The sequence below is a fragment of the Pimephales promelas genome, chromosome 1 (assembly GCF_988280905.1).
Source record: "Pimephales promelas chromosome 1, fPimPro1.hap1.1, whole genome shotgun sequence".
NCBI classification, from domain to species: domain Eukaryota; kingdom Metazoa; phylum Chordata; class Actinopteri; order Cypriniformes; family Leuciscidae; genus Pimephales; species Pimephales promelas.
In genome coordinates, this window is record NC_142769.1 from 49849459 (window position 1) to 49876014 (window position 26556).

At 39.2% G+C, this 26556-nt stretch overlaps 2 protein-coding genes across 3 annotated transcripts in view; one reads left to right on the forward strand and one right to left on the reverse strand.

The window, feature by feature from the left end:
• Positions 1–523: 523 nt before the first annotated feature.
• Positions 524–11151, forward strand: LOC120469994 (actin-related protein 2-A). Its single transcript, XM_039659360.2, has 8 exons — positions 524–624; positions 1202–1312; positions 3605–3893; positions 5379–5515; positions 6110–6259; positions 7137–7282; positions 8795–8927; positions 10520–11151. Exons 1-8 carry the CDS (start codon positions 577–579, stop codon positions 10688–10690), a joined length of 1185 nt encoding a protein of 394 aa, XP_039515294.1. The 5' UTR covers positions 524–576; the 3' UTR covers positions 10691–11151.
• Positions 11152–11690: 539 nt separating this feature from the next.
• The window catches only part of rin1b (Ras and Rab interactor 1b), a 44204-nt gene continuing 29338 nt past the window's right edge, over positions 11691–26556 (reverse strand). For both annotated transcript variants that reach the window (XM_039659359.2, XM_039659358.2), the window contains 5 exons: positions 24362–24863; positions 21324–21629; positions 21115–21246; positions 18023–18189; positions 11691–16389 (listed from right to left, as the gene is read on the reverse strand). In XM_039659359.2, coding sequence (XP_039515293.2) covers positions 16072–16389; positions 18023–18189; positions 21115–21246; positions 21324–21629; positions 24362–24863 — 1425 coding nt within the window. In that variant the 3' untranslated portion in view covers positions 11691–16071. The remainder of the gene's footprint in view (positions 16390–18022; positions 18190–21114; positions 21247–21323; positions 21630–24361; positions 24864–26556) is intronic.

Genomic DNA, 26556 nt, shown 5'->3' on the forward strand with positions numbered 1-26556 from the left:
TTATTATGAGGTTATTTATTGTGAGGGTTGTTTTAAGGATCGTTTTTTTTTTTAAGCTTAAAAAATTGATAGCTTTCAATTATAGCCTACTGTAAGGTTGAATGGCTATAATGTTTAAAACTGAAATGAAAATAATAATTTCGCAATCAGTAGCAAGCATCACTGCCTTTGGAAATCCACTTTTACTACACAATTATACGTAGGCGATTACTGCTTTATTAAATATATGATATATATATTCTCTATTGTAAGGTAAGGAAGTATTTTTATGCATCAAATTTCACAACATTTTTTAAATGGCATGTATTTCCTTTTAAAATTGAACTGATATAAGGTGACTTGCAGTTCACCAATGAACAGTTGTTTACTGTAAAAATGTTTGCATTATTGCATTATTAGATTATATATTTTAGTAGTGTAGCTCATTTTTTAGGGATTTTTTCGGTGAACGAGGCGGAGTCCCTCTGTTCCTCCTCAGGGGAACCGGCCCCTTTGTTTCTGACCTCACTTCAGCAGAACAGCCTGAGAGTGTGTGTGTGTGTGTGTGTGCGCGCACAGCATCTGGAACACTGCGGCATGGACAGCGGCGGGAGGAAAGTGGTCGTGTGTGACAATGGCACTGGGGTAAGACATTCACAAAGTGTCTGTAAACGTCATTCATCATAACACGGTGAGCCCTGAATGACATTTCCAGAACACTTCATGAATGTACAATTGCTGATTGAACATTTATGAAAGAACTCTATTTGTGGTTAAGTGAATGATACATGGAAGGTGTTTTGATTTGAAAACTGTTTAAATCGATTTGAACTTAAAGTTAGAAGAGATCTGAGAAGCTTTATTTGGCTTGCGTGTGCAGGCGCTGCATGCCTGACTAGCGCTCGTGCGGAGACCTGTTGCATTGCTTCAGTCTGTCTGAACACGTCTGGCCAGGAACAACACTTCACCTTAAAAGGTGGCAGGGCAAAAGATACACGGTTATTGGCCACAAATGAGGAAGTGCTTTAAACTCTGGTGTGCTTTAGTGACCTGAAATGAACGTAGGGAAGTTGAGGGGGAGTTGGGGAAGACGCAGTTCTTCAAAACGGCTCATCTCAGATAAAACAGTGCAGTCATCAAATATACGTCCTTATGAACCTGAAATGTAAAGCAGAGCCGAGTTTCACTACTCACTCATCATCTTCTCTCACACTGTCTGCAGTTTGTCAAGTGTGGTTTCGCTGGCTCCAATTTCCCCGAACACATCTTCCCAGCCCTGGTGGGACGTCCCATCATTCGGTCAGATGTAAAAGTTGGGAATATAGAGATCAAGGTGAGTTCATAGTCAAAACAAAACACAATATAGCTTCTGTATATATGTAGATACCTACACACACACACAGTATGTATATACGCACATGAAAAACGTAATATTATTGAAATGGTTTGTTACCAACTAGCTGAAATAAATTTATGTTCAAAAAAGACAAAATCTGAAATAACACACACACACACATGCGCACACACACACACACACACACATATATATATATATAAGGCAAGGCAAGTTTATTTATATAGCACATTTCATACACAGTGGCAATTCAAAGTGCTTTACATGGAAGAAATTAAAATAATCAAAAGAAGTCAGAATAATTGAAATAGTTTAGAATTAAAAAAAAAATCATAATAATAAAAATAAAATAGAGTGTCAAAAATAAAATAAAATGTACAGTACAGTAACAGTCGGACGAACAGTGGCACAGTGCTCATTCAGTAAATGCAATCAATATAAATAAAAACAGTTAAGAATAAAAAATAAGAATAAGAATAAAAAAATAAAATAAATATAAACCTAAAAGACAAACATAAAATACAAATGTGAAAAGCATATAAAATAACTGAAACTTCAACTAACAATTTGAATCTAAACTTAAAATATAAAAAAGGTCAATTAAAAATATTAATAAAAATATAATAGTATATAAATAAGAAGAAAATAACCCTGACAAGCACTGTCATTTAACAAGAAATCTATAAAACATCTCTCATTTATGTATTAATATTTTCAAATTATGATTTAAATTATTCTATCCCTCAGTCACTCTAAATTATCTAATAGTATATATATAAAACATGAATAAATAATATTACATATAAAAATATAATGTTCTACTCTAATGTCGATTTATAATTCCCAAATATATAACATAAAACTTTAAATTCTTAATAAATGTTGATAGCTGATTGATAGTTCATTACTTTTGCTGCAGAAACTATAAACTCAGTCTCAGAATATAGAATTAATAGAGTTCACAGATGAATTCTATTTATTGAAGAAAACGTTTAGTCCCCCTGTGGTTAAAATCCAGCTTTTAATGTTGTTTGTGTGTCTATGTGGTGTTTTTAATATGCTTTAAGACAATCCATGTGTAAATTCATAAGTGGACAGCATTGCTGAGTATTTTCTGCTTAAAACTGCAGTGAACCAAAGACGGTTTGAAATCGCTGGTGTTTCTGACGTCACACACGACCTTGTAACCAATCAGATCAACGTGTGATCGTCAACCAGTGGATCTCTGAGTGAGTGAGTGAGTGGAGGCAGGGCTCATTTGCATATTCATAGAACCGCGTATACGAAATGAAGCAAGGGTGTCGAGTTACATTCAAGATATATTAAGACGAGTTTTTTTTTTTCAAGGAAAAAAACTGTTGGTGATCAAAGATGACTTTTAAGGGTTAAACCGATTGACCTCAGGGGGACTTTAAAGGAGTAGTTCACTTTTGAAAAAACTTTTGCCCCATGTCATCCAAGATGTCCATGTCTTTCTTTCTTTAGTCAAAAAGAAATTAAGGTTTTTGATGAAAACATTCCAGGATTTTTCTCCATATAATGGACTTCAATGGGAACCAAACGGTTCAAGGTCCAAAAGAAACTTTCAGTACAAACTGCAAACTTGTTCAAAGGGCTTTAAACGATTTCAGACGATGAATAAGGGTCTTATCAAGCGAAACGATCGCTCATTTAATAAATAAATAACAAAGTTTAAGTTTTATAAGCTCAAACGCTCGCCTTGCTCTGTTCTGTAACGCACTCTTGTTCGAACTCGTTCATCAAAATGAACAAATCTTTTTCCGAGTCATTTGGTTCATTCGGCGAAAGAAACGAACAAATTGATTCGGGAAAAGATTTGTTCATTTTGCTGAACGAGTTCGAACAGGAGAGTCACGGACGCGCACCACAGAACACGCAAGGCGAGCATTTGAGCTTATAAAACTTAAACTTTATTTTTTTTTTAAAAATGATCGATCGTTTTGCTTGATAAGACCCTTATTCATCGTCTGGAATGGTTTAAAGGCCTTTGAACAAGTTTGCAGTTTGTACTGAAAGTTTCTTTTGGACCTTGAACCGTTTGGTTCCCATTGAAGTCCATTATTAGGAGGAAAATCCTGGAATGTTTTCATCAAAAACCTTCATTTCTTTTCGACTGAAGAAAGAAAGACGTGGACATCTCGGATGACGTGGGGGTGAGTAAATTATCAGCAAAAGTTTTTTGAAAGGTGAACTACTCCTTTAATATAATCTGTTCTTGTTTAACACTGAAGTCGCCCCTCTGCCTCTCAGGACCTGATGGTGGGCGACGAGGCGAGCCAGTGCCGCTCCATGCTGGAGATCTCGTACCCCATGGAGAACGGGATGGTGCGCAGCTGGGAGGACATGCTGCACCTGTGGGACCACACGTTCGGCCCGCAGCGGCTCGACATCAGCCCCCCCGACAGCAAGGTCCTGCTGACGGAGCCGCCCCTGAACCCGGTGAAGAACCGGCAGAAGATCGCAGAGGTCATGTTCGAGACCTACCAGTTCCACGGCATCTACATCGCTATCCAGGCCGTGCTGACGCTCTACGCTCAGGGTAACGCTCGGGGTCACGGGCCCTATTTTAACCATATAGACCCCTTTTGCGCCGACGTCACAGTTACGTCACGGCGCTAGCTGGAGGCAAAACAAAGTGTAAACTGGAGGCGGCCAATACAAACCAGCACAGATTCAGCTACATAATAAGGAGCTTAAATTATTGTTACTATTATTAAATGTCATCTTGTTGTGTTGTTTGGTGCAAGAATTGATGAAAATTGAATATGCTGTATGTATCTGGAACTTTTATTTCTAGAAAATATTCACATCATTAAAATCGCACTGTAATGTCATTCTTTACATTGTCGTGGTCTCGGCGCTGGCTCGGCAGAACTGCGGATCGTACACACAAGTCTTGTACAGGACCATACAGGCATCTAAAGATTTATATGCCCTCAGTTTCTATTTACGTTTACGTTATTTTAGTTTCTCTATATGGTGGGTGTAGAAGTCAGGCCGCTCAATCGAGGTAACGTACGTTAATCCTGTCAGATCGTCCATGCATTGAGTGAGCGTGTAGGCGGCTACAGGTCGGCCAATCTGGTTCCGTCCGTTAAAAATAACTTTTGGAAATAACAATCGCGGTCCTGGACACTGAGTGACCTTACACATTAAGATAATATTGGAGTTTCTCCAGTCATTGTTAAAAAACAAGCTAACAATCCTTGATAACTAGCGTTAGTGAAGCGGCCTGAGGGATCGTTCTGCTTCCACCTAAGCTCCGCCCACAAAAAAAAAACATCACCATGTTTACCAACTGTAAAAGGGTCTATAAGAGCACCTGGTTCAGACTGTCAGTCCAAATCCGATTTTTATGCAAATTCGATTGGAATCTAAATGTAAACCATCACTTAATACAGTCCAACTTTTTTAGTCTAAAACTATCGAACAATACGTGAAACACTTTAATGGAGTAGTTCACTTTAAAAAAAACTTTACCTGATAATTTACTCGCCCCCATGTCATCCAAGATGTCCATGTCTTTCTTTCTTCAGTCGAAAAGAAATTAAGGTTTTTGATGAAAACATTCCAGGATTTTTCTCCATATAATGGACTTCAATGGGAACCAAACGGTCCAAAAGACAGTTTCAGTGCAAACTGTTCAAAGGGCTTTAAACGATTCCAGACGATGAATAAGAGTCTTATCAAGCGAAACGATCCTCGTTTAAAAAAAAAATTAACAAAGTTTAAGTTTTATAAGCTCAAATGCTCGCCTTGCTCTGTACCGTGACGCACGTGGGTGACTCTCCTGTTCGAACTCGTTCATCAAAATGAACGAATCTTTTTCCGAGTCATTTAGTTCATTCAACGAACAAATTGACTCTGAAAAAGAGTTGTTCATTTTGATGAACGAGTTTGAATGATTAGAAAGGTATGTAACTCTGGGGGATATGGTGAATAGTCCCAAAAATTCAGAGCGCTCCTTTAAGGCTCAGTGTTGAAGATGAACGAGTGATTGACTTGCGCTGTGTTCCTGCGGCAGGTTTGTTAACCGGTGTGGTGATCGACTCAGGAGACGGCGTGACCCACATCTGTCCCGTGTACGAGGGCTTCTCTCTGCCTCACCTCACGCGCCGGCTCGACATCGCAGGACGCGACATCACGCGCTATCTGATTAAGGTGACATTCTGCTTCTATTGTCACCATGGAAACTGAGGAATGAGCAATGTTCCAGAACAGCACTTAGTTCATTCCAAAAACGACATCATTTATTCACCCTCATGAAACCTGTTTGATTTTTTTATACTTTGGGCCCCATTGACTTTCATTGTACTTTCATTTTTAAACGTTATTTTGGACACCGGTGTTTCTCAAAAATATATTTTAAGTTAAAACCATGATATTGTGAAATATTATTACAGTTCTAAATAGCTGTTTTCAATTTGAATATATTGTAAATTGTCATTTATTCCTGTGATCAATTACTCCAGTGTGTCACATGATCCTTCAGAAATCATTCTGATATGTTGATTTGATGCTTCTGATTAATATCAGTGTTAAAAACGGTTCATATTTGTTGTGAAAACTGTCATTTTTGGGTAAACTAAACACTTCAACTTCTATTGAACCTGGAACATTTTGTTTAATCGTCTATTTTAATGGACTCATTTCTTAAAATGGATCAAAATCTAGATATAGATTCACTGTATTATTTAAAAATAAATAAAATTTATCAGTAGTGGTCTGGTTAAAAAGAATATTCTGTTTATTCAGCTTTTGCTTATGCGAGGCTACGTCTTCAACCACACGGCAGACTTCGAGACGGTGCGGATGATGAAGGAGAAACTGTGTTTTGTCGGATACAACATCGAGCAGGAACAGAAACTGGCCAACGAGACCACCGTCCTGGTGGAGTCCTACACGGTAATACACTTACAGCTCAGGAAATTCAAGCCAGAAATTAGTCACACAAAGTACACCCATGGACAGGTCGCATTAACAAAACTATGCAACGTTTTTTATATACTGTATCCATTTAAACCTTTAGAGGCAAAACAAGCTGGCAACCATTTAATATTGCGTACGGTATGCATTTATATTTTTATTAAATGTCAATGTATCTTCCCACTAGTGACGAGAGAAACAAAGCTTTTCCAAACACTGAATCAATTGAACCGATTGCTTTGCAAAATGATTCACTGGTTCGAAGCGTTAAAAACTGTAAATGCAGGGAAAACCGCTTCATAAATACACCTTTTGCAAAGTTATCGCAAAACGTATTCTTGAGAGATTAATCTATCAAATGGCATATACAAAGCATCAAATACCATTTAGCGTTTTGTGTATTTTATAAAGGGCGTGGCTAATAAAAGACGATCAACTCTTCTCTGTGTTACAATGAGTTATTCCTCAATACAAATGTCTACAACTTTATATAAAACTGATCAGGGATCAGATAAAAAACAGAGTCCAACCATTAAAATGTAGAAACTTGCGAAGCCGGTATGAATTGACGAAGCCTCGTTTACTATCTTGTAACCATCAGATCAACGGGTGAGTGGAGGCGAGGCTCATAGAACCGCATATACTAAATGAGGAAAGGGTGTCGAGTTACATTGTAGTTATTTTAAGGCATGAAAAAAACTTTTAAATATGTCATTTTGGTGATCAAAGATGAGTTTTAAGAGATAAAATTAACAATTATAGATTAAAAAAAAAACTAGGGTGAGGATGAGGACTTAAAACTTGACTGCCTTCCTCACAGCATACAAAAGATTTTACTGACCTTTCCCGCCCGCAGTTGCCAGATGGACGGATGATAATGGTGGGAGGCGAGAGGTTCGGAGCAGCGGAGGCTCTTTTCCAGCCCCATCTCATCAACGTGGAGGGAGTCGGAGTGGCCGAGCTGCTCTTCAACACCATCCAGGCGGCGGACATCGACCTCAGGTCAGAACAACTCAACGCTACAGTCAGTTAGGAGACGTTTAATGCCTGAGCGCTGAGCAAATCTTATAGCCAGTAATTGGTTCTGCAAATGTTTTTCAACTAATAAGTTAGGAGACATTTTTATGGAAGCTTGTTTCTGCCACAGAACAAATCAAATGAAAAAAACAAAAAAAAAAACATTTTATTTCTCAAAATTGAGAGTTTACATCAGAATTGCGAGATATAAACGTGTAGCTGCTAGTTATAAAGTCAGAAATGCGAGATATAAACTCCAAAAAAAAAAAAACCAAAAAAAAAGATTTCTCTTTTTTCCTCACAGAATTGGACTTTAAATCTCGCTAGTGCAAATTAACATCTCGACATGAGTTGCGACATGAAAATTTGCAATTATCTTTTAAACTGTTTTATTCCGTGCCGGAATCACGATTACATACATTTCCATCTACACTGAAGAAAGAACATCTGTACTTAGCGTTTTCGTCTTGTTTTCCAGTACAAATATCGCGAAGCATTCTTAATTCAATATACATTTACTTGAGAAGCAAACTAAAACAAGAATAGGTCTAATGTATTTGCAAATATTTGAGAAACATGCTAAGTTCATTTACAGCCTAAAATTCTACTTTGAATTGCACGTGTTTGGTGCAAAAAGTAAATGTACCTTGATTAGCCTTCTGGTTTTTGGCCGGAAAATTTTACGTTTCGTTTTTTTTTTGTTGTTGAATTTTTTACTTCAAATTGGTATGAAACTTGGTACAGGTTTTGGAACTTGCCAACACTTGTGAACACGTCTGTATTGTTCGTGGTTGGAAATTAATTTCACCTAGTGGACACGTTTGGTACTGGAGCCAAACAAATTCTTACTGAAAGCTCGTGTTTTGAGATATCAACCTCAAATTTGGAACGCAACTTGTTTAGATTTATTGGTTTGATTTTCTCACAGTTTTAGAGTAAAACGTGTTTTGGAAAATTAACATTTAATTTAATTTAAAATGGTATTTTTGTGCATTTTTCATAACAACAAATGTAAAATGTTATCATTTTTATCATCATTTTGTTATCATGTTATCAAACGTGTTTAAAAAGAAATAAAAGAGACCTAGTTTGTTTAGTTTGTGTTCCAAAGCATTTTAGATTTATGACTGTTTAAGTTGGAAATTTCATTTTCAGGTCTATGCTCAAAAAAGAGAATAAATGGATTATAAATACAGCGTAAATATAATTTAGAACAATAAAATCTCCTAAAAATAATAAATTTTAAATAAAAAACATTATCAGACTAAAATATAGTACAATCATTTCATAAAAAAAAATAATATTAAATATTAAAAACAGTACGAATTTGTTTGTTTTTTGCTGTGCAAGAGCTTTTGAAGAGACTTTACTCAGCACAGCGATACTTTTCCAGGTTAAAGTCATTTCTTCTGAGGTCACCTTGTTTCTGATTGGTTTCCAGCTGAACTGTTCCTTCAAGGGTGTCTGTGAGCTTCATGTCTTACCGTCCACCTGCAGGTCGGACTTCTACAAGCACATCGTCCTGTCTGGAGGAACCACAATGTACCCGGGGCTGCCGTCCCGTCTGGAGCGAGAGATCAAGCAGCTGTATCTGGAGAGAGTGCTGAAGGGAGACACTGACAAACTCTCTGTAAGCACTGACGCACTGACGCTAATAACACACTCTCAGAAAAAAAAGGTACAAAAGCTGTCACTGGGGCTGTACCTTTTCAAAAGGTACACTTTTGTACCCAAAGGCTGCATATTGGTACAGTACCTTAGTGGTACATATTAACACCTAAAATGTACATATTATTAGCACCTGAAATGTACATATTAACACCTAAAATGTACATATTACCTCCTAAAATGGACATATTAGCTCATGAAATGGACATATTACCACCTAAAATGTACATATTACGGACATATTAGCTCATGAAATGGACATATTAGCACCTAAAATGTACATATTAGCACCTAAAATGTATATATTACCACCTAAAATGTACATATTAGCTCATGAAATGGATATATTACCTCCTAAAATGGGCATATTACCTCATGAAATTGACATATTAGCACCTAAAATGTACATATTACCACCTAAAATGTACATATTACCTCCTAAAATGTACATATTAGCTCATGAAATGGACATATTACCTCCTAAAATGGGCATATTACCTCATGAAATGGACATATTAGCACCTAAAATGTACATATTAACACCTAAAATGTACATATTACCTCCTAAAATGGACATATTAGCTCATGAAATGGACATATTACCACCTAAAATGTACATATTACTTCCTAAAATGGACATATTAGCTCATGAAATGGACATATTAGCACCTAAAATGTACATATTAGCACCTAAAATGTACATATTAGCACCTAAAATGTATATATTACCACCTAAAATGTACATATTAGCTCATGAAATGGACATATTACCTCCTAAAATGGGCATATTACCTCATGAAATGGACATATTAGCACCTAAAATGTACATATTACCACCTAAAATGTACATATTACCTCCTAAAATGGACATATTACCTCCTAAAATGGACATAATAGCTCATGAAATGGACATATTAGCACCTAAAATGTACATATTAGTACCTAACATGTATATATTACCACCTAAAATGTACATATTAGCTCATGAAATGGACATATTACCTCCTAAAATGTACATATTAGTACCAAACATGTATATATTACCACCTAAAATGTACATATTAGCTCATGAAATGGACATATTACCTCCTAAAATGTACATATTAGTACCTAACATGTATATATTACCACCTAAAATGTACATATTAGCTCATGAAATGGACATATTCACCTGAAATGTACATATTATTAACTAAAATGTATACTACCACCTAAAATGTACATATTACCACCTAAAATGGACATATTAGCTCATGAAATGGACATTTTAGCACCTAAAATGTACATATTAACACTTAAACTGTACATATTAGTACCTAAAATGTACATATCAGCACCTAAAATGTACATATTAGCACCTGAAATGGACAAAAGTTTACCTTTTGAAAAGGTACAGCCCCAGTGACAGCTTTTGTACCTTTTTTTTCTGCGAGTGCATGTAAAGGAACTGGCACACATTAAAGTAACCTTTAGTATTTAAAATAGATAGGCAACAACTCATTAGTTTTAAATTAGAATTAGTTTTAAATGATTTTTCTCTCTCTTTTACCACAGAAATTTAAAATCCGCATCGAAGACCCTCCGCGCCGCAAACACATGGTGTTCATGGGTGGTGCCGTGCTGGCCAACATCATGAAAGATAAAGAGTCTTTCTGGCTGTCACGAGCCGAGTACGAGGAGAAAGGCCTGAAGGTGCTGGACAAACTGGGAGCAGTGCTGGGATGAGCGTCGGCACCAAAACCAGTCACACTAACCTCTTCATGCATGTTCCCATTCATATCTATTGCTATTAATAAATTAAAAAGAAAAAACATTTTAATTACAACATCTAACCCTAAAAAAGACTCAAACGCTTAGCTGTTGCATCTAAATAAGGACATATCTGATGCGTTTATATGAGGCTTATAGGTTAAGTGATGTTTATTCCAGCAATTTAGCTCCCAAAGTACAGATTAGTAACTAAAGTTGACATGAAACCGAGTTGCGATGGCCTTTTTTCCCCTATTGTGATGTATATCCGAGTAACAAACAAGAACAAATGTAGGCGGGGCTTGATTTAGTCTGGGGGGATTTGATTGGATGGGTGTGGTTTGCGATTGGTGGATCTCATGTGACTGACAGGTTGTCCCGCCCTCGTCATCAGAGAAGAGCTAAATGTACTGCAATAAAAAAATAAGTATTGTCAATTTTGATTTCATGGTGACTTTAACTAGCTATCTAAATGGAAATAGATACTAAGATGACATACTATATGCAATTATTTTAAATAAATTTGAATAAGTCACATCTTCGCTATTTATGAACTATTTATCCCTCTGAACAAGTTCCACAGAAAATTAAAAAAAAATATATATAACTCAATTCTGGGGACTTTTATACAAAGCAAATCTGGCCTCCATGTATTAACTTTAAAACGCATCATCTGCACACACAAATACAAATTTATATGACAAAAATGGCAAATTGAAACTATAGAAATCAAGATAATTTACCTGTTAACATAGACTAAACTGAATAAAAATCATGTGAATGAATATTTCTATTTATTAAATGTAACTGTTGATCCAAAGCAAGAAAAGAGCCTTAAATCAACATTACATTTGATTCATAAGTTGCTGCTGCCATCTAGAGGACTACACGCTTACTAATGTTCAGGTCAATGCGAACCGCAAAACAACAAAACAATAATCCATAATCGCCAACTAACAGCTCCAGAGAGACAGAGAGCATTCACATAGGAGTTTAATTCTGCATGTCAGTGAACAAGCAAACATTCAGAGAAACCAATCAGAGCGTGATGTCATATGAAGCATATTGTTCATCCATGCATCACAATGAAGCGCATCACAAACGAACGCATGCATCGGTCAAGAGTTCAACTGATCCAGCAATAAAAAGCATCAAAACTCAACGCAAGTCATAATCAGAGCCCCGTTTACATTAAGCATTACATGTATAGTCATACAATTCACTGTAGAAAGAAAATATTTCAATGTCACATTCAGAATCAAAGTGAAATAGCGTTTGATGGAACAGTCGTTCGGCGGGACATTCGCAGGAAACGCTGCCATGTCATGTTTTTACCAATTATTTTAATAAACCCGAATAAACCTGTGACTATATTATATATATCACATAACTAATAATATACACAAAACTAGTGATACTACCAACATTTACCACAATTATATTATTTATTCAATTCAAAACTATGGGTACTCAGTGTAACATGGTCCAATTAATATAGCCGGTTACAGTTGGTGACAATTAATAACATTTGTAGCCTACTTTGGAAAGCTGTAAGGCCGTGTGTCCACCATTTTTATCCAGCTGGAAACGCTAGACGCTCTGCTGAAGACGCCGTGCTTTGTTTGGGCGCTTGAGAGCGTTTTGGCAGCGCAGCGTTTTTTCCGTTGAGACGTGTCGTTGCTATGATACAGAATATCCGCAGCAGTTTGAATGTTGTGACAGTTGGTCGGTGTGGTATTAGTCCCGCCCCTCCTCCACTGTAATTGGACGGCTGGGTAAAACATGACAGTGATGAGCGCTGCGTTTTATCCTGAACATTTTTCAACTCCCAGCGACCAGTGAAAAACGCTGGGCGCTTTTAACGTGAAAAAAACGCTCCCCAGACAGCAAACTGACATTGAATCAACAATGTTGATCTGGCATTGTTTTGCTCATCGAATTAACGTTAAACCAACGTCAGACGCGCCATTCTTCAAAGCTAAATGAAAATCAACGCAATTGGTTTGCTTTCCTAACGTTGAAACAGCGTTGATTTCAAGATGATTTTCCGTTAGTTTTGAAGAATGACGTGCCTGACGTTGGTTAAACGTTAATTCGATGAGCAATGCCAGATCAACGTTGTTTCGATGTCATGTTTCCACGTTGATTCAATGTCAGTTTGCTATCTGGGTCAGCGCCTCATGGCGTTTAAAAAACGCGGCGATCCCATTGAAAACAATTGAAAACATACGCCAGGCGCGTGGAAAAACGCTTCGGTGGACACGGCACATATTTTACATTAGGGTAATACTAGTTTAAAGTGCCCCATTATGCTATTTTAAAGAGTCCTACAATCATTTTCTCATAATATACAATGTAGCATCAGCTCTTTTCTCACAGAAACGCTTCGATTGAAGATTCAGTGTCTAAGCCCCGCCTTCCGAGAGCTTCCTCTACTCTGATTGGTCCGATCTGTTGTGGTTGATTGACTGCTTATAGCGTGTGTCAGACACCAAGCGGCCATTAACAGTGCAACTGGAGGTAAAAACATAATTTTCTCCATAAGGAAACAGATTTTTAACTTATTATTTGAACTTAGTTTTAAAATAATCGTGTTTAACAGCATAATTTGTGGTGAAAAACTACAATGATACACTTCTGATACGAACAGTAATATTGCAGTGCTTTTACCCCCTATTTATGGTCAATATACAGTATATGGTATTTATTTATTTTGTTTTGGAGTCTCCTATTATAGATCCAAGGTCAAAAAAACACAAATAATTCCCATAATATATATTGCATTATCACCACTTTCTCACGGACTGAATCTTCGATCAAACCATTTCAGACATTTCGAGAGCTTACTCTGCTCCGATTGGTCAGACGGCTCAGTGCACTGTGATTGGTCGACAGCATATCTGAATTTCAGATCTTCCTCAGCGCTTGATACACAGTGAAATGAACAGTAAACAATGGCTGCATATTGCATTTATTATGCAATTGTTTTACAAACCCATGTAGGCTCAAACAGGAAGTCAGACACGTCAGACGTTTTTCCTTTTAGAGAAAATAACTAAATTTATCTAAGCAGAACTTTTACATTCACAAACAGCCTTATCCGGAAAAGCATAATACGGGCACTTTAATAAAACAAAATCCTGAATCTGTCGGGCACAAACGGCAGCGTTTCCTGCTGACGACTCTGGCTTAAAACTTAAACCTGTCAATGAAATACTGAAGCTTGACACTTGGTGGCCATTTTGAGACTCAGCCTCCTCTCTTCAAAGTTCAAGCCAAGAGAGAAATTCTCTCCGACTTAACAAAATTAGCTTTCCACTATGAGTTGAATCGTGGGCAGGCGTAATTCAGATCCTGACAGTGTTTATGTGTTTATCTGCCCACCGTGAGGAGAAAGCAGAGCGCGACGTGATACACTTCTGCAAAACACAACCAGCTTGTTTCTTTGGAGTCTATTTACATGGAGTATTCACAAATGATTATGATGGCACACGTTCACTACATTCTTCAAACACTGAAATAGTCTGCTTTCTGAAGGATATTATAAATCAAATAAACACAAATATCAGGCCAGTGGTGATTCGATGATCCACGATGTTCATTCAGTTAATGTTCAGCTAACAAAATAGCCAGTGCAGTTCAAGTAAAACTCATAAGAGTACCAGAAGTACCGCAAAACTCACAATATATCACACTCCATACTTACACTGTGTTTACACCGGAAGCGCGTCTGTTGTCTACACTGGAAATGTCAAAGCTGCACATCCGCTCATAACGAAATAAGCTACAGTATATTTGCATTTTGTTGCATTTTTGTTTATTAAATATACACTAGCGTCCAAAAGTTCAAGGGTCAGTACGATTTTTTGAAAAAGAAATTAATACTTTTATTTAGCAAAGATTCATTAAATTGATCAAAAGTGAGAGTAAAGACATTTATAATGTAAAATAATTGTATTATATATATATATATAGTATATATATATAAATATATATATATATATATATATATATATATATATTTTTTACTTTCTATTCATCAAAGAATCCTGAAAAAATATATCATTAGCTGTTAACTCAATTTCTATTTTTTTTTTTTTTTACTGTTTTTAGTTTTCAAAATGAATAAAAATAAGAAATTATTAATAATGTCTTTACTGTGTTTTTGGTCAAATTAACGAAGCCTCTGTGAGCTTAAGAGACTTCTTTCAAAAACATTGAAAGACCTGAAAAAAACATTAAAAATCCTAATCCGACCGTCAACTTTTCAACAGTAGTGTATACAACTGAAATTCACTGCTGTAAAAATGTACTAATATTTATTTACATAGATGATATTTGCCTATTTTACTTTATTAAAAATATATTTATCAGCATTACAATGAAGTTTTGCATGTTATCAAGCACAATTTAAGTTGTAATAGAGCTTTATGGCGCTTCACATGCACAAATGTGCTCATTTTGCCGATTAGTGGCTTAGAGAATGAATCATAACCTTACATAATATATATATATATATGTGTGTGTGTGTGTGTGAGTATAATATACACATACATACTTTTTTTAATCGTCGGCATCAGCCAATACGATTCTCTGTTCGGAAAGCGGGACTTTTATTTTGACAGCGCTACGAACGCCAGTGCCACAGAACTCCCATTTCCTTCTTCATTAGATTACAGTCTCGGTTTAACAGTTCTGTGTAATACTTTATCATTATTATTATCGGCTTCGGCCATCAAAAAAATCAATATCGGTCGAGCACTACTTTTAGATCCTAGTGTAAAATTAAATAAAAAAAACAGCTTGATTTCAAAATATGATATATTATATATATTTATAAAAAAAATCAGATGAACGAAAGAAATAAAGTGGCTGCAGTAATGTGTCAAAAACAGAAGGTGCATCGCGACACACTTCCAGTGCAAACGGCTCCAGTGATTATAATAGGAGCGATTTAACGCAACACATCCAGTGTAGATACAGTGTCAATACTCAGAGCATGTGTACATATATGATTGTTTAAAAACATACATATTTTTATTAGGTTTTTTGTATTATGTTCAACACTTTGGTATTACTCTGCAATACACACCTCTGCAAGCCAATCAAAAAGTGACAGCTGAATCTCAGCCTTTCCTGATCTCCTGTTTGGCAGATATTGCTTTTTGCATTATTACCAAGTATCCCCCTCTTAATGCTATTGTTCTTTCTTTTTACACCCAACACAAAAAAATAATCATCATCATCCATAGAACTGAACACATATACAGCATTCAAATACTGTGTGACATCCATAAAACCTCTAGCCACGATTGTGACAAAAAAAATCTAAAGTCATATTGTGCACCTGCTTCTCCTCACTCCTCACACACGGACTCTCCCAGATCCACAGCGCCCCCTCTGGTGAGTCTGCGCATCTTGCTGAAGTCGTGATCGCAGCGCAGGAAGGACAGGGACGCTCCCTCCTGCGAGCCCAGCTGATGGGGCTGAACGTGGGCCGGGAGAGGACACATCTCCCCTTCACTCCTCCAGAACAGACAGTAGTGCTGCGGCTCGCTCACGCCGAACACAGCGGCGCAGGACTGGGTCAAAGCGTCGACGCTTTCCCCCGCCTTCCAGAGGAGAGTCCGCACTGCACTGCGACCGTCACCCTGGAACAGCACACGGATGAACCTCTGCACACACACACACACACACACGGGACAGGAGGACACACGAGCGACGTTAGGGGTGGATTTGATTTAAGTAAATGAACAATAACTTGATTTGGACGGACAGACAGACAGACAGACAGACAGACAGACAGATAGATAGATAGATAGATAGATAGATAGATAGACAGACAGACAGACAGACAGACAGACAGACAGACAGACAGACAGACAGACAGACAGACAGACAGATAGATAGATAGATAGATAGATAGATAGATAGACAGATAGACAGATAGATAGATAGATAGATAGATAGACAGATAGATAGATAGATAGATAGATAGATAGATAGATAGACAGACAGATACACAGATAGATAGATAGACAGACAGACAGACAGACAGATAAACAGACAGACACGCAGATCGACAGACAGACAGACAGACAGACGATAGACAGACAGACAGATAGATAGATAAACAGACAGACAGATAGATAGATAGACAGACAGACAGACAGATAGACAGATCGATAGATAGACAGACAGACATAGATAGATAGATAAACAGAGAGACAGACAGACAGATAGATAGATAGATAGACAGACAGACAGACAGATAGACAGACAGACAGACAGACAGACACGCAGATAGATAGATAGATAGATAGATAGATAGATAGATAGATAGATAGATAGATAGATAGATAGATAGATAGATAGATAGATAGATAGATAGATAGATAGATAGACAGACAGATAGATAGACAGATAGATAGACAGACAGACAGACACGCAGATAGATAGATAGACAGAAAGACAGAAAGACACGCAGATCGATAGATAGATAGATAGACAGACAGATAGATAGACAGACAGACAGACAGATAGATAGACAGATAGATAAGACAGACAGACAGACACGCAGATAGATAGATAGACAGACATACAGACAGACAGACAGACAGACAGACAGACAGACAGACAGAAAGACACGCAGATCGATAGATAGATAGATAGATAGACAGATAGATAGACAGACAGACAGACAGACACGCAGATAGATAGACAGACAGATAGATAGATAGATAGATAGATAGATAGATAGATAGATAGATAGATAGATAGATAGATAGATAGACAGACAGACAGACACGCAGATAGATAGACAGACAGATAGATAGACAGACAGATAGATAGATAGATAGATAGATAGATAGATAGATAGATAGATAGACAGACAGACAGACAGACAGACAGACACGCAGATAGATAGATAGATAGATAGATAGATAGATAGATAGACAGACAGACAGACAGACAGACACGCAGATAGATAGACAGACAGATAGATAGATAGATAGATAGATAGATAGATAGATAGATAGATAGATAGATAGATAGATAGATAGACAGACAGACAGACAGAAATTGGTAAAATCACACATTTGTCACATTATATTATTATACAATTGTTTTGGATGTACTGTCCCTTTAACAGTTGTTTCCTGATAATTTGATAAATAGTGAAATAAGACTGCACAGAAGAAAAATCCACAAAAATAAATGACATTGTGTATATAAAATGCATTGTGTATTCCACACACACATATTCACAGTGAAACGATCTGTGTGTGTTTGCATGTTGTTTTCAACCTGTCTCTGCTGACTGTCCTTCTGGGTCTTGGCTTCTTGGCCCCGCCTCCTGCTCCACTCCCGCAAGTACTCTTGAGCCTCATTGGTCAGAGTGCAGGTGGGCGTGGTCCCAGGCTTGTTCTGGATCAGGCACAGGCTGGCATACACGCTCGTCAAATAGTATCCACCTACAAACAAACAACCATGAAAACTGCTCAGTTTGGGGACATACAAACACCCTGTACATCCCGCCGGTTGTACTTAACTTACTCATCCCATAAACCAATAAGAATCATGCTATACATGATATAAATATTAAACATACATATAAAACATCCAAAACTATGGACTTTTGTATTATAACGTGACAAAAAATTTGGAAATTCTACTATAAGTATAAATCCGTATATAAATAGATTTAGAGTGTAGGTAGATCAACTCGATTACATAATTCATAAAACTTCATGCGAATGTGTGGTCGTTGCTGGGTTTCCATGGTAACAGCAACTTCTGGTTGCTGAAACTCTGTTCAGGTAGTTTAGTTCTTCACTGGGAATTTGGCTGTTGAAGTTAATGAAGATGAATGATAACTGAAGTGGAAATCACACACACTTGTGGCTCTCGCAAGATTTGTGTATTATTGCTAAAAATCAAGATTTTGATTTTTTGGCTTAGGCTTAAAGGTTTATTTTTCAATTAAAACTTTTTGATTTAAAAATGAATAAATATATTTGTCATTTATAATAGCATATGCATTTTCCTCCCAGTCTTGTCTGCGATTCTCATATCTGTGAAGGATGTGACACCTGTTATCTGACAAGTTATCTTACACAGTGCAGTAGCATAAATGTGCTACCTAGTTTTTGACACAACCTTCACATTAAAAGTAACTAGAGTTTTAAAAGACTTTTACAAAGTCTTGATGTTGTTTTTGGACTCTACTAAGAGAGTTTTTTTAATGCTTGAATGTTCAAAAAACACTCTATATTTGATATTGTTGCAGCACCTTTTTTCCCATCCTATCAGTAACGCTCAGTTTAGTTCCGGTCACTATGAAGCCCCTCCTTCTGAAAAGCACACTGTGCACTGATTGGTCGGCTGGACCAGTGTTTTTTGATTGGTCAGCTGGACCAGTGTGCTCTGATTGGTCAGCTGGACCAGTTTTGTTTGATTGGTCGGCTGGACCAGTGTTTTTTGATTGGTCAGCTGGACCAGTGTGCTCTGATTGGTCAGCTGGACCAGTTTTGTTTGATTGGTCAGCTGGACCAGTGTGCTCTGATTGGTCGGCTGGACCAGTTTTGTTTGATTGGTCGGCTGGACCAGTGTTTTTTGATTGGTCAGCTGGACCAGTGTGCTCTGATTGGTCAGCTGGACCAGTTTTGTTTGATTGGTCAGCTGGACCAGTGTGCTCTGATTGGTCGGCTGGACCAGTGTGCTCTGATTGGTCAGCTGGACCAGTGTGCTCTGATTGGTCGGCTGGACCAGTTTTGTTTGATTGGTCGGCTGGACCAGTGTGCTCTGATTGGTCGGCTGGACCAGTTTTGTTTGATTAGTCAGCTGGACCAGTGTGCTCTGATTGGTCAGCTGGACCAGTGTGCTCTGATTGGTCAGCTGGACCAGTGTGCTCTGATTGGTCAGCTGGACCAGTGTGCTCTGATTGGTCGGCTGGACCAGTTTTGTTTGATTGGTCAGCTGGACCAGTGTGCTCTGATTGGTCGGCTGGACCAGTTTTGTTTGATTGGTCAGCCGGACCAGTGTGCTCTGATTGGTCGGCTGGACCAGTGTGCTCTGATTGGTCGGCTGGACCAGTTTTGTTTGATTGGTCAGCTGGACCAGTGTGCTCTGATTGGTCGGCTGGACCAGTTTTGTTTGATTGGTCAGCTGGACCAGTGTGCTCTGATTGGTCAGCTGGACCAGTGTGCTCTGATTGGTCAGCTGGACCAGTGTGCTCTGATTGGTCAGCTGGACCAGTGTGCTCTGATTGGTCGGCTGGACCAGTTTTGTTTGATTGGTCAGCTGGACCAGTGTGCTCTGATTGGTCGGCTGGACCAGTTTTGTTTGATTGGTCAGCCGGACCAGTGTGCTCTGATTGGTCGGCTGGACCAGTGTGCTCTGATTGGTCGGCTGGACCAGTTTTGTTTGATTGGTCAGCTGGACCAGTGTGCTCTGATTGGTCGGCTGGACCAGTTTTGTTTGATTGGTCAGCTGGACCAGTGTGCTCTGATTGGTCGGCTGGACCAGTTTTGTTTGATTGGTCAGCCGGACCAGTGTGCTCTGATTGGTCGGCTGGACCAGTGTGCTCTGATTGGTCAGCTGGACCAGTGTGCTCTGATTGGTCTGCTGGACCAGTTTTGTTTGATTGGTCAGCTGGACCAGTGTGCTCTGATTGGTCGGCTGGACCAGTGTGCTCTGATTGGTCGGCTGGACCAGTGTGCTTTGATTGGTCGGCTGGACCAGTGTGCTTGGATTGGTCGGCTGGACCAGTTTTGTTTGATTGGTCAGCTGGACCAGTGTGCTCTGATTGGTCGGCTGGACCAGTGTGCTCTGATTGGTCGGCTGGACCAGTGTGCTTTGATTGGTCGGCTGGACCAGTGTGCTCTGATTGGTCAGCTGGACCAGTGTGCTCTAAAAGGTCGGCTGGACCAGTTTTGTTTAATTGGTCAGCCAGACCAGTGTGCTCTGATTGGTCGGCTGGACCAGTGTGCTCTGATTGGTCGGCTGGACCAGTGTGCTCTGATTGGTCGGCTGGATCACTGTGTTGTGATTGGTCAAGTGCATTGAGAGAGTTTGGGAAACGCCCCGCCTCTTACCCTATTCACAAGTTTCCACACACTAACTAACTCAACCAGGCCCCAACCCTTTATTTTGCACATGAATAATTTAAATGATGGATATTGTCACGTGTTAGTTTCCGGAAGAAAACTCAAGACTACAATGGAGGCTTTTCAGGGAACAGTGACATAGAGAATAACTCCCGCTAGAGGGACTTTGTGCTTTGAAACTTTTTTATGCTCAAACAGCAACGTTACACAATCAAGAAAGATGAACATGTAAAAAAGCATAATAGGACCTCTTTAAACAGAGTCGGTGTGTTTTTGTGACTTCTCCATTACCCTCTCCGGTCAGCCATGCCGGCTCAAGCAGCTCCATCATGTACTCCGTCTCCAGCAGCAGTTGTGGGACATTACATTGAACAAGCACGTAGGACAGTGCCGGTAGGAAATCCTCAGACCCCACTTCCTGATCTGCAGAGGAAATGAGGAAAAGTCTTAACTTTAACATCTTAAAGTTGCCCTAATCCAGTTTCTAAATCTTTTCTCACCTGGTTGCGTCCCCATAGCCTTGTACACACTCTTGCACACCTGCAGCAGAAGCAACACCTTGTCAATGGGCGAATGGCTGCGCTGCATCAGCGTGAGCTTTGCCTTCGCTCGGTCTATACCGCGAACGTCCAGGACTCCCACTCGCACAGCCAGGCGCTCCAGCGCCCCCTCCTGGTAGGCCAGCAAGCTGTCTGTGATCCTCCGTAAAGAGCCGTCCTGAGTGTGGAGAGATACGAGCGTCTGGTGCAGCTGAATCTTCAACGGCTTCAACACGCAGCCAAACAGAGCCTTTTCCAGGGCTAGATCTGTGGGTCACATGACAGGAAAGTGCACTTTAAAATCTGAAATCATCCCTGTGAATGGTTATTTCAGGCTCTTTCTGGTGCCCTTGTGCAATTTACAGCGTTTACTGGCTTTATATGGCCTTGACCACCTCGTAATTGAAATATTGGTTTGTAATGTAACTTTTTATAGGCGAGGTTAGTGATTTTAAATGTTTCCCACACAATCAGTCTGAACATACAGCCACTGAGCAGCTTGGCGAAAATAATAAACAAGCTCTGTTCAATGGCAAATTGATGTTTGTACAGTAGAAGAAAGAGCCAGACACATTATGGCAAAACAGGAAAATCTGTGCACTGTGCAAAATCACCTCCCCATCCCTCCTTCTATCTCTGCGCTCTCTCTCCACACGCTTCCTAAAGTATGCGTGGGAATGTGCAATGTGCTAATGATAAATGCAAAGTGGAAAATGCGAATGCCTCCACCAACATCTGAAACAGCATCCATCCCCAAGGATGTGGCCGGATTTCTTGCTTTGATTTGGGGGAGATATCTCATAATCAGCTCATAATCCCAGCAATGCAGGGCTATGAAAGAGTGGATGTTGTTATTTGAGTGACGTGATTGTTCTGCGGTATCAAAAACAGATCTACGGCAACTTAAACTTGTGTCTTAACCAATGCCGTACTGCATGTTCTTTTTACACGAGAACATATTTTTTAAGGAACATATTTGGTACTACCGTATATAAGACTTCACAAGTGCATCAGAGAACGGGAGTAATGCTTTTAAAGCAAATCTGCATTACATCTGTGTTAATAAAAGTACTGTAACAGTGCAATTCAAACATAAACACTATTTTCCAGAAATTCAATATATCAAAGGATACATTATCCACTCCAAAGGTTTTATAGTTTTTAAAACCAACTGATTGGATTTAGTGATGCAATCCATAGTGTTGAGTCATTTACTTCCTGTAAAATCCTTATTGGTGTTTGCCAAGTCAAGCGTCCCAATAATATTGCTCAAACTTAGGGTTTAAACTAAATCCTAGTGTATCCAGTTGTATTAAACTCTTGTGTAACTTTACAGCACTGCTTGAACTGTAAACACGACCTGAATTATGTTTTGCTTCCTGCATTTATTAAAAGAAGGACCCGAGTCAAATGAAAAGACACTGCAGGTCTTAATGCCAAATTCTGATTTGTTGACTATATTAAAACAAATTGACATCACGCTAACATCTTCTTTTAAAAGTGACCCATTCATGATTTACACTATAAACTTGGCGAATCAACCCAAGGTAGACGTACTGACCCGGAAAAAGGCTGATAAGGAAGTAAAAACAGCACGATTTACAATGAATGCAGACGAAATACAAGATTTTGCTTTACGCATCTTTAAGGGGCAGCAAAACATTGGGTGGAGACTTTATCCTCCATTGTGCCATTGAAGAGATTCATGTGAACACGGTTGGTGTCCACGTCATCCGACTCACATTTACAGGGAAACTAATTAATTTTTGATATGTTTTATCATACCTCAAAGGCATCCAAGATGTAGGTGTCTTTGTTTCCACAGTATTTTCAATTTTGACGTTTTTCAGTCAAACCGTTGTTGTCTATCAGTCACACTGGAGGCTAAGGGGGTCCACCAAAAAGCATGCAGAGAGAAGTCCAAATTAAACATGATTTAATGACTCGTAAATGTAAGTACACATTAATGGCCTAAGACACGAAACGAGCGGTTTGTGTGAGAAAACGAACAGTATTTATATCGTTTTTACCTCTTGTAATCATAGCCATGACAAAATGATCTGACGGCACGGGCGCTTCGGTCTGCGCATGCGTCGGAAGTGATCGCTTGCGTGTGACGTCACTCTTTGTTTATACAGAGATTTGGGAAGTTTTACCTTTCACTAAACATATTTAGATATACGGGAAACCGCAATGGAAGACGATTTCGATGTATCTAAATATGTTTAGTAAAAGGTAAAACTTCTGAAATCTCTGTGTAAATATTGAATGACGTCACACGCAAGCGATCACTTCCGGCGTAACATTGAACTGATTCAGTTCGGTTCAGTTGGACATTGAACAACTGATTCAGATCACTTGGACGCGGCTGTGGTTACATGAGGTAAAAACGATATAAATTCTGTTCGTTTTCTCACACAAACCGCTCGTTTCGTGTCTTAGGCCATTAATGTGTACTTACATTTACGAGTCATTAAATCATGTTTAATTTGGACTTCTCTGTGCTGCTTTTTGGTGGACCCCCTTAGCCTCCAGTGTATGACTGATAGACAACAACAGTTTGACTGAAAAATGTCAAAATTGAAAATACTGTGGAAACAAAGACACCTACATCTTGGATGCCCTTGAGGTAAGCTAAAACATACCAAAAATTAATTTCAAAGTGAACTATCCCTTTAAGGCAATCATCTATGAACCATCGCCAAGGGCATCCTAGCAATATTCTGCCAACCACTCACAAAACCTTTGCATTGTGGTCCCAACTTGTGTAATTACCAGTAACATTTTCTTCAACAAAAAGGTCTATTTTCATTCATATATACTTCTATATTACCAGTTAAAAGTGGGGGTGTTGTGGCCTAGTGGCTGCTGTGCTGGAGGCCAAAAGTTTACACTTTATAAGTTCATACACTGATTTTAATAACCTTGGCGTTGCTAGTGTCTACTGTTTGAGCTACCAACATCAGCAATGCGTCGTTGTTAGAGTGATGCCTTCTTACCTTTCTCGTTCTCAGGCACCAGTGTCTCAATTGGAGGTTCAATCTCTCCGGCTTCAAGAAGGAGATTTTTGGCTTGGGACAGAAATATCCTCAAGCCCTGAAGCAACACCACAGCAGAGCTATACGTTGAGGCCTCCATCTCCTGCCTCTGTTTCTCCAAGAAGTCCTGCACCAATGACCCAAACGTGGAGCGTTTTTCATGGGAGAGCTCGTCCACCAATCGAGCAACTCGCCGCTCAGGAGCAAACACACATACAAAGGCAGCGGTCATGCGGCGTAGAGTCGAGGTCGGGTTCGCTGAGGGGAAACGGGTCCCGCGTGCCGCAGGCGGCCATTGGTGCGCGAAGTCCTGGGCTTCCTCTTCCTCCAAGCTGCTAAAAGAACTATTGCTGTCCAGTTCAGCAAGGGAAGGAGCTCGGGTTCTTTCCAAAGCGAGACACACCTCACCATTGTCAGTGTCTTTGTTGAGTTCAGCGTTGTCTCTTTGGGGTAAGGAGTTACTCTAGACAACCACATGATGTGGAAGGGGATAAGGTAAAAACAACAATGTTTAGCCTACTATTTTCAAACAGGCATCACGATCATGACCTTCCAGAACCACAGTGTGGTGTAGGCACAGTATGTGGAATATCATTATATTGGTTGTAGGAGGCAGTTAACAAGTAAAGGTTATATTTGTGCTGACCTCTCTCCACCCGCGCTAACTTCAGCACAGTAGCGTGGAGACCATGATTTAGCCAAGTAGGATATGCTCCTGTTCCATTTTTTGTTGGCCCCGAAATGTTATTGTACATCGAAGACACTCATAACCCTTCCCATATGCCTATAACTATTACCTGAGGGGTTCGACCCCATATGCCAATGGGTGCTCCAGAAAGGCTACCATCCTATCCACAAGTTTCCGAGGGGCGCTCCTGTAAAAAATAAAGTGGGTGAAACTTCCGGTGAGGCGGCGGAAGTAGCATTCCAATGGTATTTTGTGTGTTAGTTAGCGAAGAGGCTAGCTGTTTTTCGGAGAATTATTTTACTATTTAAAGACGCAAATCTTTATGAGAGATGTCGTTACGGAGCTCAGGGACAACATGTGCTGTTCGCGGTTGTATGTATAACCGGAATAAACTAGTTCAGTGGCTTAAACGTGATGGTTTTGAACATAAGCTGAAAACGAAATCAGAGTGATCCTGCCAGAGCCCGTCTCTGATCCTGCCAACGACTGTTTCCATCACCTCCCAAAAGACGACAAATCTTCCTGTGTACATTAGTTTAAATTCTTAATATTCTATAAACTCTATCAGCATGTGATTGGCTGTTCGCTACTGATGTTACACCTAAACTCAGGATCAAAGCCTGTGTTGACAGAATACCAAATAATGTGCCAGTTAATGTATTCAAGCAGCACATTCATTTATAATTTTGAATAAACTCCAAAGCACAATGACTAAGTGTGTATTTTTTATTTTAATTGTTTGTCAGCTCGCTAACTGTCTGTCACCATGCCTTGATGAGTATTGATTATTAATAATGTTATTATAATACTCCCAATCAACTACTGCGGAGGGTAAAGGTACTGTTATTTCACCCTTTTGAATTTCGTTGAGGTTGTGTTCCCACATCGTTAGCTAGTTTGGATCGCTATAACTCGAATGACTGTCAACTGTTTAATGAACGAGTGTCAAGCATGTCAAATCGCGCTTTGTTTACTTCCAACCGGAAGTCGCGCCCACTTTTGACGCAAGGCCACATGGGGCGTAGGAAACTTGTGGATAGTCTAGCTCCAACCCTGATCAAACACACCTGAAACAGCTAATCAATGCGTTCAGGACTACCAGAGAATGTCTAATTGAAGAGAATTGGCACTGGCTGGTCACTTCCGGGTTCTGGACTGGCTGCAGTAACGCGTCTCTGTCCATGCGGGGGCGCTCACGGTCGAGTGCAGAATGAATGGGAGTCAATGGGGTTTCACCCCCAAAAATCCACTTTTCTCAGGATGTAATTTTTTGTCAAGTAATTTGAAAGTTGCATTCAAAAGGGAGGGCTAAGATAATACACTCAGCTGAAAATTGCATTTTTTAAGCTAACTTATCTGTTCTAAAAATTCGTTCAAAAACGTGATGATGTCACACAATAGCAGAATGCTAGCGTGTTTCGGCCAATAACGGCCTAACCTGTAAGAAATCAAAAGGACATAAGTACTC